At 41.3% G+C, this 13,157-nt stretch overlaps 1 protein-coding gene across 4 annotated transcripts in view; it reads right to left on the bottom strand.

Moving 5' to 3' along the window:
* The window catches only part of LOC131256890 (ubiquitin receptor RAD23b-like), a 53,796-nt gene that overhangs the window by 19,353 nt on the left and 21,286 nt on the right, over window positions 1–13,157 (bottom strand). For all 4 annotated transcript variants that reach the window (XR_009177004.1, XR_009177005.1, XM_058257974.1 and 1 more), the window contains exons 9-10: window positions 1,169–1,216; window positions 937–1,046 (exon numbers count right to left, since the gene is read on the bottom strand). Coding sequence is in view for 2 of the 4 variants with exons in the window: in XM_058257974.1 (XP_058113957.1) it covers window positions 937–1,046; window positions 1,169–1,216 (158 nt within the window). In the remaining 2 variants the exon portion in view is untranslated. The remainder of the gene's footprint in view (window positions 1–936; window positions 1,047–1,168; window positions 1,217–13,157) is intronic.

Genomic DNA, 13,157 nt, shown 5'->3' with positions numbered 1-13,157 from the left:
GAACTGTAGACTTGAAGCAAGAGTAGAAAATATATCTTCATTCACATTTTTTCCCATCTTGCAAATTGCCACCATCAAAACTTTTACCAATATAGTAACCAAATTGTCCTTTTTTCTTTTCCAAAAAAAAAACTGACTACTGAATTTTTCAAAAAGTTCACGAAGTTCCCCAATTCTTTTCTGAAACTTCCCAGTGTGAATAACTGCAGAGTGGAAATTTTCACCATCTCAAATTCTTGAAGCACGCATGGCAGTAGTATAAATAATATAGAAATGTACATGCAAATGAGGACTCTAATCTTAAATAGTAAAATACAGTTATCAATCCAATGATCAAAGAACAGGATGTTCAGTAAGCGGCATTAATCTCAACTAGGGGTATGGCAAGTGGAGAGAGTAGGGGACAGACTGGGGAAATGGTGTGGACAGATGGGGTTCAACGCTGGGTGACCCACGCCTACTTTTTCTGGAACTATGACCCACTCGAGCTTAGGATCTACCTCATTTTTGGGCCAACATGCTAACATGATCTGGCACAAATCCTTCAATATATATATATATATATATATATATGATCTGGCACAACATACGTACGGTATGGACTTGCAGATTCATCAGTGGATCCCACAAAGCCTTTTTGTAGCACGGGATCCCAAATGCTAATTCTTCTTGTGGGCTACGCACAAGGAAGAGTAGAAGGTGGTGTGGGCTACTCCCAGGACATAGTTGAAATGACAAAAATGCCCTCAGGTTGAAGGGCTACACGAATGAAAAAACCAAAGGATTTTTCCCTCCCCACGTCTAATTCCACGGGCAAAATGTCCAAAAGCTACTCGTGTTTTATATAGTCCAGTGAATGTTCCAATAGAGATACTCATTATAAAAAATTAAAAAATAACAAAAAATTTAAAAAAAAAACGCATGCCAAGTCCTCACCCTTCAGCACCCTCAAGGGGCTCATTTATTAATTGAAGAAACTCAGCATGGTGTTCTTGAATTAGTCTCAGAAGTTGTGGATTCTGTTTGCTTAGCTCACGAAGCATTGGCTGCAAGAAAACCATTAGTTCAAACAATTGAGCTCATAAGCAATTTATGTCAACAATATATATATATATATATATATATATATATATATAGACAAACAGAGAAAGAAAGAGAGAATGCAGACCTGTAGAATTTGTGGATTTGCTTGGACCATCGAACGCAGAGCTTGGAACTAGAAACATAAGAAAATATCTCAAACTCGGCAATTACAAAAAAAGTAACGAATGAGTATGGTAATGCAGCAATAAAACATGTTAGCATCTGATGTACAACTATTTTAACTCGAACCTAGACTTTATTAAGCCATTACAGGTGAAGAAGAAGTTTTCATTTAATGTCTAAGATTTTAATCCCAGTTAGAAATGAGGTGGTCTCGAGTCCAACCGGTTGGAACACAAGTTATTGTCCCCCTAATGGATAACTCCCAACCTATTAAGGGTGTGTTTGGATTAGTGATTACAGCAGATATGAGTGGTAAAAAAAGTAATGATTATCATTTCTACCATAGTCCAAAGGAAAACAAAGTAGTGATGGTATGCAATACTAGTCCCGCATCTCCACTTTCCACGTGTCAAGTAATTTCGCTGGCTAGATACACTTGGATGCAATTCTGTCAATATGTATTATATCCACACTGTCCATCCATTTTGCAAAATCATTTTAGGGCGTACTCAAAAATGAGCTTGATCCAACACCTCTAGGACCCTAAGAGGTTTTCAATGGCAAGCATTCAATCCCCATGCTAGCTATGGTGTGGTCCATCTCTTCTTTGGACCTGCCTCATTTTTGTCCCACTCCGTTAAATGATCATGCAAGAGCGATAGACAGTGTGGATATAGCACATACATTACGATAGGGCCCACGAAAGTATGCCACATCAACACACCTCTGCCAATCCGTGTCATGTAGTGATTCCAAAGGATTGTCGTGATTTGACAGCAAGCAATATCCAATCAAAGTTAAAGAGTAATGATGTAAATTTTATACCACATTACTGTGGTAATCCATTATCCAAACAGGCCCTAAGTGAATGCAACATCCAATCCTTCCAATAAGTTGGCCCCGCCATGAGGAACCTGGTTTAGAACTTGGCCCCATTTACTTGTCAGGTGGGCCACACCATAGAACACGACGTCTAGCCATTGATAAATAGCAAAATACAATTGTGGCCATTTAATGAGTGGATTTGGATGATTTTGCATAAGGCCATTCTGATGGTGAGGCTAACGTATTGGATGGATTGGATGTTGTACGCACATGAAACGTTCGAAGTTATCCACTGGGTGGACCGTAACTTGTGATCCAACCAGCTGGACTTGAGACCCCGTTAGAAATATCCGAAGTTAAATGTGTATAAGCTATGTCGGAGATGAGGTAACTACAATGGTAAAACACTCATCTTTGATAAGGAAATGAGTAAACCAAAGGCATCAAGTACATCTAACAGGGAAAAAATTGCATGGTACTTATCATATGGACTGGCCACTTGCTTTCATACTATTGGCAAGAACACAGAGGAAACATGATGCATCATAAAGATTAGGGTTCCTTAATGGAAAATACAAAAACCCATGAGATATGCATCCATAGTATAATTGGTGTATTCTTGGAAGTATCACCCAGAGGATATACAAGTAACCGCCTCGGGTTTTCAGTTTGTATAACTGAGCACAATATTTGGTAGCTGACTGTTTTTTGAAGGATAACAGTAACTAATTTTATTAAAAGGCTGCAAAGACAAACATCTAAGCAGCAAAGAATACAGCGAAGAAACAAAAAGGGAAGGGCCCATGTTTGCATGCACTGTGAGAGCGAAGAATCAGTGGATCACCTTTCTTATCCGCTGCTCATTTGCTTTGGAGGTGTGAGATAGTATCCTATCAGCCTTTATAGTCAACTGGATTATGCCGTCTTCCGTAAGGGATCTGTTCCTTTCTTGGCACGGGGGCAGCCCCTCCCACACAGATAAAAGGAGGTGGCATATTACTGTGCTGGCTGTTTTATGATGAGTTTGGTGGGAAAGGAATGAAAGGTGCTTTAGGGATATCTGCCACTCCTCGGGTTACGTAGTGTATAAAGTGTTCTCCCTTATGAGGGAATGGGATCCCTGACTGGGGTCAGGTTGTTGTATTTTTAGTTCTGTTTGCCTTGTTTTTATCTCTTTGGCCGGCAGGCCTTTTAATAAATTTCATCCTTCAGAAAAAAAAAAAAAAAAAAAAAGGCCCACCCCAAAATACAACCTTAATCATAAGCCCAAACGAAGACGAAATTCCATTTGCATTTACGTCCTTCACCCCTGAAGCTCCAGAAACCCAATCAACCACATCTTGCTAGGAGGCCCACACCACCTCTTCCCACAAACCACAATCATTGCATAAACATCGATTCTTGCACTCCCACCAAATATTCCACAAAACTGCTAACAATACAAGGCAACATGACAGAATAAAAGACCGGGGTATAGAGCAATCATGCCATGCCCAAAACAGCTTGTCAATCGATTGAGGCATAAACCGCTGAACTCTGAAGACTGCTAGAAACGTTGCACGAAAGAACAATGTATAAACAGGTGGTCTATCAATTCTGCATCGCACATACACAATAGGCAGATATTGGGAAGGATCATTGACCTCTTTTGAAGATTATCTATAGCTAGGATCCATTTCCGCCCACTCAAGCGAAAGATGCCACCTTAGGGGGAGCCCACAGAACAAAAGAGCGTTTATAAAAATATTTTAAAAAATAAAAAAAAATAAAAATAAAAAAAATAAAAAAAATCCTTTCTTACTGTCAATGATGATTCTCTAAGCATCATGTAGAAAGATCTAACTATTTCTTTTCCTTGTTTCATGTAGATTGGGACATGCCGAAAACAGTCAAGGGGTCTTGTTATAGGCGTGGCATGGTGGCAGAATTGGTAAGGACCGTCAGGTCTTATGGCGGCTTCTCATTATGGCAGTTTTTTGGGTCATATGGGATTCTGTAACGGGTGTTGTTTCCGGAATGTGAAAGTGGGGGTTTCCCAAGGTGATTTCTAATGTCAAAAGGCTAGTTAAGGATTGGGCGGTTTATGTAAAGGTAGCCTCGGCTGCCATTCCTTTCTAGTTGCTTCTGTTTGCTTCTTGGGTCCTGTATTCTTTTCTAGCTTTGTGAGTTTTTGAATAAATTTTCAGTTACCTCTCCAAAAAAAAAAAAAAATCCCAATAGGTGACACCTACCATATCATATGATCCTCAAAGGCAGGGGAGGGGTGAAAATTATGAAGGTGCACTAAATCTAACGCATCCTCATCTGACATGGGGGAATACCAAACACCGCTATCACCAATGGCAAAAAAACAAGTGGCCATTGATATACTCTTCATGGTAGCTAACCTTGCCAAGGATGAAAAGTCTACCTCCAAGGGCCTATCACCACACCAAGGGTCCTCCCAAAAACAAATGTGGGTCCCATTCCCAAGAGAGAGCCACCCCAGATTTGAACAAGGGAGCCACCGAATTAATGGCTCTACAAATCCCCAAAGCACAATAATGTAAAGATTTCTTGACCTCCCAACCCCCCTCTTGGAGGCCGTATTTGGAAACAATAACTTTTCTCCACAACTTTCCAACTTCGGATCCAAATTTCCACTACCATTTACCCAGGAGGGTCACATTCATATGCTCCAGCACTCTAATACATGCGCCTCCTTTAGATAACGGTTTACATATACCTTCCCACTTAAGCAATTGGAATATATGCTTTTCCTCTGCTCATTGCCAAAGGAAGTTGCGCCTCAACTTTTCTAGTCCATCAAAGACTGTCTTCGAGCATCTAAATAGAGATATGAAGAAAAAGAGGATATTAGAAGGTGCCGCTTTGATAAGAGTGATGCGACCTACTAGCGATAAATGACAACCCTTCTATTTTAACAACTTCCTTTCAAATCTTTTCTTTCACCTTGCTCCATAAGTGTTTTGTCAGTTTTCCTAGGCATAATGGAAGCCCCAAATAAGATGACGGAAAAGACCCTACTCTGTATCTGAACACCTCTGCAAATTTTCCAACTTCTTTGGATAACCCAACACCTAGCATCTCACTCTTTCCCACATTAATCTTTAAGCCCGGCGCCTCTTCAAAGCACCCCAATATTTTCCTTGGATTGTCCTCCATTGATATTTCTGCCTCACAAAAGAGAGTTGTATCATCCGTGAATTGTAAGTGAGAAATCCTGTCCCCAGAATTGTGCTCCTTTAAAGCTAAAAATAAGACACTTCTAGACCTTTCGGTAGCATTTCACTCAACGCTACTGCTACCACCACGAACAAGAATGGGGAAAGCGGGTCCCCTTACCTTAGTACCTTCAAAGCTTTGAAAAAACCTATTGGAGAACCATTAACTGAAACAGTGAAACAAGCCGAAGAGATGCATTCATGCATCTAACGAATCCACTTATTACCACATCCTATTCCTTCCAGCATATAATCAATTGACATGGTTGTATGCCTTCTCTATGTCAAATTTACACATCACACCCTTTTTCCCTTCCTTATATCTCAAATCTATGCATTCATGAGCGACTAAAGTGCTATCTAGGATATGTCTATTTGCCATAAAAGCGCCTTCATTCTCCAAAATAACTGAAACTAGCACCGATCTAAACCTTGAAGTGAAGATTTTAGCCAAATTCTTGTGAGAACTTCCAATTAAACTAATTGGGCGATAATGATTTAAAGTCTCAGCTCCTTTTTTTTTTAATTTTTTTGGAATGATGGCTATGAAGGAAGCCCCCATCCCCTTTGCGAGTCAGACTAAATCATAGAATTTTTTAATAAAAACCACCACACCCTTCTTGAGCACATCCCAAAAAACTTGATAAAAGGCCATAGGGAAACCGTCGAAGCTTGGAGCTTTGTCTTTACCCAAAATGAATCAATAGGACATCTTATTTCTTCTTCTAACACAAGCTTCTCTAGAGAGTCTCACTCCTAGTATGATAAACATTCAAACAGAAGGTTATCCAACAAAGGTCGTCTTCACTTGTTGCGAGATAGAAGCTTTGAATAGATGCGCACGGTGGCCGAGCAAACCTGATTCTTATCTTCAATTCTATGACCGTCAACTACCAAACTGCTGATCCAATTATTGCTAGCCCTAGCCCTAGCACTAGCAATACTATGGAAAAAGTGTGTACTTGTATCACCTTCCTTCAGCCATAGAGCCTCAATCTCTAACTCCACTTAATTTCTTCTTCCTTAAAAAATTTAGAGTGAAATGTCTGCAAAGAGTTGTGCCTATAACGATCTTCATCATAGAGATCTCCCGCTTCCTTGATATCTAGTCAGTGAATTTCACTTAGAATACATTATGTATCATCATCATTCCTTCTACTGAGAAACTCCTTTTTCCATCCATTCAATTTTCCCTCAAGGAGCTTAAGTTTCTAAGATAGTTGAAATCCAACTGTAACTTTAATGTTAAAAGATTGCCACCAAACTTTGACAAGATCAGCAAAACCTTCCACTTCTAACCACATAAGCTCAAAATGGAAAGGCTATGGTCCCCAACTGCCTCCCACCACCTCCAACAAAATAGGACGATGGTGGGAAATGGATCTGGAAAGGCCTCGAGACGAAACAAGAGGGAACTTGTCAATCCAATCACCAAGCAACAAAAATCTGTCCAACTTGGACATGATGGGATGGTGGAACTCACAAAAGATGGTCCACGCCTTGAAGATCCTAGCAATCCAATCTTTTGCCTTGTTTTAGTTGAATGTCCAATCTTGCATTTCTTTTCTTAACCATCCATTTCACTTTGAGGGCCACCTATGGACTTCTTATTTGAGAATATTTTTTTTTACATAACAAACCTGTGGCAGCCATTTAATCACCAAGCTATATGATAAAACCACAAGGCCCACTTGCACAAATTAGGGACGCATGGCACTGTACATAACTACATATCCACAGGTTAAGGATCAGATAATTCCTCATTTTGAAAAGATTTTCCGCACAGGGAAGCATTCCATGCACATTTAACAATGCATACAAGTAGCTGATATTCATCTACCTGGGCAAAATGAGCAAACAAAGGAACTGAGCTAACACTCATTTTGCTATTGATGAGAACAAAATAGATGGGTGGGACCTTGATCCCGGGAGTTATCTTGTATCCATTGTTACTTGGGTATGGATCTAAATGTCAGAATTGCTTGACCCCCCCAAATCTCCAAGGTCGTTTGGCACACCTGCCACACATAAGGAAAATGAATGAACAAATGATCAATCCACATCTCCATACACATCAATGTTTGGAAGAATAGGGGATCTCCTTTGCAAATTGTCAATAGTTAGCACTCTCTCTCCACTAACCACACGAAGGCTGCAACTCTAGGGGAGCTCCATAGGAAAAAAGGCGCAAAGGAAATTGAATAGCAGAAATGAGAGGTGGCTCATGAATCATTCTGAAGAAGAATATGACTGAAAAACAACCCAACCTATGAGCATGCCACACCATTGAATCCTCCACTCAACAAGAAGGAACAACACTCTTATAACATCCTGGATTTTCGCTATTTTGGATTTCCAAAAAACCCATGAAAATTTTCATTATGATTAACTTATGTTGTCACTTACAGACCATTAACAGTCGATGTTAGCTTATACGCAGTTGGTACCAATAAAATCACACAAATCCGATCAATCAACCGTAGGAAGCCAACGAATCCGCCCGATCGCTTAAACATCGAGTTTAGCCTTGGGATTTGTTCACGTAGGGTCCAAATCTAGTCGACCTATCACTGACTAATCGAGACAACCGTAACTAAATAAAAATCTACCCAAAGCCAAGACAAGTAGGGGTCAGATCTTAATTAACAAACTAAATCAATCCAATTATTCCTTTAGCCTAAAAACCAACGGTTTAGGGTTATTAAGACCGAATCGCCGTTTCCGCTAATTATAAATAGACCACACTATGAACGTAGTTAATCTAAACCCTGATAATTGCGCACAAGAAATCTTGATACCTATTCATTGCAGAAATGCCCCAATTTTCCGAACAAGCTTAAGACCGCTCATTAGCTTTCAAAACTATAGAATAATGTCCGTCTCACTGGGCTTGACATCCATCGCGGGTGGAGAATCAAAATAGTACTCAAAACTACGCAATTTGGGCCAGAGCCCGAGTGCTTGAAATGTGCAAATACCCTAGGCCGAAGCCTGAAACTTAAGTGAAATAGACTTTCCACTCTTTCGCGAAATTGTGGCTTTCCGACCGTTAGATCGCAACCAAACTTGAGGTACGAGTTAAGGATATTTCTCTGCTCATATTTGTATAGCCACGGCCCTGATCGATCACCGACGACCATCCATCGTAAGTGGGGCCCCCACAGTTGATCGAAGAGTCCGATTGCTGCTCAATTCTGACAAACCATAGATCCTATAGTGGGGTACCTTTTTCCTGATGTGGATGAGTCAATGGGCCCCCGAAAAGACCCTATAAGTGAGAAACAACCAACCTCTCTTAGGGTTAATATAATGGATAAAGGGCCATTAGGGTCATTTGCACCACTTCTGGCACTATATAAGGGCTTTGTTTGGGCACCCCCTCCTCCCATACGAATTTCAATAAGAGAATAAGGGAGAAAGGGAGAAGAGAAAGAGGAGAAAGAGAGAGAGAGAGAGAGAGAGGCAGCTTGGAAGTGTGAGGGTTTGTGCACATTCACTCTCTCATCCCTCTTTATAGCCACATTGCCACTCTCAAATCCTTTATGGAGTTCTCTCGGCGGCGATTGGAGGTAAGAAATAGAATCTACCCTCTAATATAGTCTTTTAGGTTATGTTTTCTAGTCCTTACAATGGTTTGTGTAATTGTTTAGGCTTTGATGGATTTTCTCTATAACCCTAATCTTAGGAGGACTTTGAGTCGGATGAATCATTGCAAAGGTGCGGACCATTATGCCTACATTTCCATTTATTGAACATTGAGGGTCTCAGTTAATGATGTCTTGTGTTGAATGAGTTGTAATAGTTAACATATTCATATTTCACGTTTGATTGTATTATATGTTATTGGTTGAATATGGATGCTCATATGTTTGATGAAATGTCTAAGTAGTAGAATGTGTCGCTTTGCCGATGTTCACAAGCTTGATTTATTGCCTAAGTGATTGTATTACTTTATGCATGTCCACATATTTGATTTAATGATTTAGTGAATGTAATACCCTATGGATGCTCATGTGTTGGACAAAATGCCTAAGTGGTTGTGTAGTGAAATTTATACTATAATTGTGTGATATAAAGTTTAGTCCATAGAAACACTTAAGATTGCTAATATGTTAGGTCAGCCGGTAAATCACCCAAATCAAGGGGTGGCTCAAGTTAAGGCAACCACCCTAGGCTTGTTCGATCGATCCAGGTTGAACACGGACGACCAATAGTAGCTGGACTACACGGGATGCTTGCGCCCAATGCCGATTGCGTTATGGTTCTCCCAGGTCAATTAAATTAGCCCACTAGCTGACTGATCATGTGTGTTCACAATGTATGGCACGGCTAAATGGAATCTAGGATACCCCGTTCTCAATGGATGTGTCCATTCATAACTGTTAGTGCAATACGATCCCACTAAGACACATGAGCCGGGCATGGTAGTATGGGACACCGTGTCCAAGTTGTTGGCCTACGCTGGGGTGACGAGCCTCCCCGTAGTGACCAGTGAGCAACTAAGACTCATGAGCCAGGCATGGTGGTATGAGACACGGTGTCTAAGCTGTCGGCCTATGCTGGGGTGACGAGCCTCCCCATAATGACCAGTGATCGTTGATGGAGGTGATAAATCATTGTTCGGACGACCCCCGTCAAATTACCCAACTGATGGTTCCATGCCAGAGTACCGTTCGAACGACCCAGGCGTGAATGAAATTTGGTGACGAGCCCTTTCCTTGTGGTAATTTGTTTTATGTGATAAGCCCGCACCTCAGTATCACCTCAGCCACTGTTCATTCGGGCTGTGGTCCGAGCGTGGGTTGGGGTGAGCCGTTTGATCCGGACTCCCTTCGAAAATAGCGCTCCAGTCGGTCGGGGCAGCATGCTATGGGCTGTTACAACCTCGGAACTGAGTGATCATACTCGGTTTGGGTGACGACTCATACCGAGTTGATCCTCATACATTTAGGTATCATACCGTACCTTTGAAATTGTTGATTTGTGAGATAAACGGATGACACCTAAATTTGGATCAAGGGACACTGTTAAGGACCGCTACGTGAGGCAACAAGCCACGTGATCTGGATAAAGACTCGTGATATAACGTCGGTATCCTTGCTTCGCCAATATGCTGGATGAATTGAACTTAATAATTACTTGGTTAAAATGATCATTCATCACATCGCATTAGTTTAGAACGTGGCGAAACAGGCGTTGAAGTTGCATGTTGAGGAAGTGTTGTCATTTGCGAACCAAGTGGTCGGAGTCACGTGTTGAGGGAGTGTTGAATGGTGAGAGCATGCATCATGTCATATCTTCATATGCACATTTAACAAGAGTATTTAGGAAATGTTTGATTTCTTATTTTATCATTACCTGCGTTAATTGGATTGATAACATGTGTAACTTAGAACTAATGGAACCACTAAGTTAGCTACTTACTCCCACCTGGGATAGTGTTTTAAAACACCAACCAGGCATATCATTGATGCAGGTACTAATGAGACCTCAGACAAGTAGGCTTATATCGGGTTGTGATAACGCCATTATGTTTTGGAGGATTGGGTGTAAACTGAAAGCTTTATACTTTAACCATCTTAGGTATGTATATTGTGGCTTGTATAATCCCCATTTTGGGCGATTACCACCATTGAAATTGTATTTTTGATTGTTAGCTCTACTATTCTAAATCTTTCGTTATCTCTATCGTGCTTTTGATCCGCTAAGTGAATTGTGTTACTCTGATTATCAGTGTGCGGAATGAATGTAAATCTGAATGAGGTCACATTTATATTTGCATTGGGTTAACACCCGGGAACTCGGGATCAGGGTCTCTGTACTCGGGTGCCGATTTTCGGGGTGTTGCAACTCTTCAATCAGTATAATAAACCCGCCAGCTCCTCTATCTCCCCCCTCCATTAAATCTTTAGAACAAGGGGGAAACCACACCACAGCCATTGCTAATGGAATAACAACGATCCACAATAATGCTCCTATCTTAAGCAAGGCAAGATACCCTAGGAAAATCTTCCAGAAGCACCCTATCTCCACACCAAACATCCATTCATAAACAAATGAATTCCAATACTAAGTGAAAAAGAGATCCCTCTCCAAAACATATTCTCTGTCAGCACAACCGCTTTCCAAAAACTTGAAGCTTGGTAAAGGGAGGAGCTCTTCACTCCCCACCCTCCCATCTAAGAACCATATTTCCTATCAATCAGCTCCCTCCATAATATCCCCTCTTCATACCCAAATCTCCACAACCATTTAGCAAGAAGCGCCAAGTTCATGATTACCAAATCCATAATACCCGCTCCCCCTTCATTTATCAGCTTGCAAACGTCCTCCCATCTAAGGTGTCGTTTGGTAAACTGAAAAATAAGGTCTAAAAATTAATCTACCGGATGAAAGCTTAAACCGCTGAACTTAGATACTAAGTAAAGAAAAAATCGTTTGGTAATTTGTCTGAAAAAAGTTATGATATCGGAAAATAAGTACCTTTTTCATAAAAACTTGTTTGGTAAAAACAAACCATAAATGTCTGAAAATTCGTAATTTGTCATATTTGCCCCTATTATCTTAATTTATATCTTTTGAAGAATATGAGACAAAACATGCTATTGTCTTGCCACCAAATTTGGCACACCTATGCGCCATCCACGTACATCTCTCAAACATGACCCCTCAATTAATGGACCATGTGCTATACTCTTCTTGATAGACTATTCCTATGTGGGGGGCTGTGTGGGGACCATAGAGATGTACTTGACAAATCCACTCTGTCCATCTGCTTTGCAAGTCTGTAATAAGACAAGATTTTAAAAACTGAGCACATCCAAAACTCCTGTGAGCCATACCACACGAAACAATTGGGGATTGAACGCCTAGGGTGATAGAAGTTTCGCATCGAGATGATATTTGTGCCTACAATTTATCAATCCCTACGAATGGTTTGGAAGTCATATAAGCATGATAATTGAGTACACGAGTAATGCGGGGGCCATTTCACACTGGGCTCGAGTGGGGTGGCCTATGGGATGCAGGGGCACACTCGGGGCAGGTGGCCCGCATAACCACATGGATTTGGGGGCCATGTGAGGCAGGTGGCTCATGTAGGGCGGAACCCATGGATTCGTGGCCCACGAGATGGTGGAACCCATGGATTTGAGGCCCACAAGGAGGGTTAGGCTGAGGACTTGACCCATGGATTTGGGGCCTGGGCTATGAGATAAAGGGATTAATTCGCCATACTCTATCAGTTCAAGCTTTTAGAGCAAGTGGTTAATTGTCCTGCATCAAATTGGTATCAAGGCGGGAGGTCTCGTGATCGAGACTCATCACTAGGGGTGATTAATGCAAGGGCATTTTCACACCGGGCTCGAGTGGGGTGGCCTCTGGGATGCAGGGGCACACTCGCGATGGGTGGCCCGCATAACCCATGGATTCGGGGCCCACGAGGGTTCAGCTGAGGACCTAACCCATGGATTTGGGGCCTGGGCTATGAGATAAAGGGATTAATTCGCCATGCTCTATCAGTTCGAGCTTTTAAAGCAAGTGGTTAATTGTCCTGCATCAACAAGTAACCAACCGGGCCATTTCCTCCTACCCAATGATCTTTATTGTGCATTTGTAGCTCATTGAGTAAGTTGATCTGGATTTTTTTTCAAGTTTTTAGCTACAATTAGGGTGTGGGTCCAGTGCATCGTGGTTCATTGATTAGTCATCATCATTACCACTTGGATCTGGATCACCTAACCAATCAAAGCATAGCTTGATGATCCAAAATGATCATTTGATTGGGATGATTGAGTCCACCAGTAACCAACTGTGCCATTTCCTCCTATCCAATGGTCCTTATTGTGCATTTGTAACCCATTGAACGGTTAAGAACATCAAACCAACGTGATACTTGTATAG

The sequence above is a fragment of the Magnolia sinica genome, chromosome 9 (genome assembly GCF_029962835.1).
Source record: "Magnolia sinica isolate HGM2019 chromosome 9, MsV1, whole genome shotgun sequence".
NCBI classification, from domain to species: Eukaryota; Viridiplantae; Streptophyta; class Magnoliopsida; order Magnoliales; family Magnoliaceae; genus Magnolia; species Magnolia sinica.
Note: the sequence above shows the minus strand (reverse complement) of the source record. Positions and strands in the feature narration are given on the sequence as shown.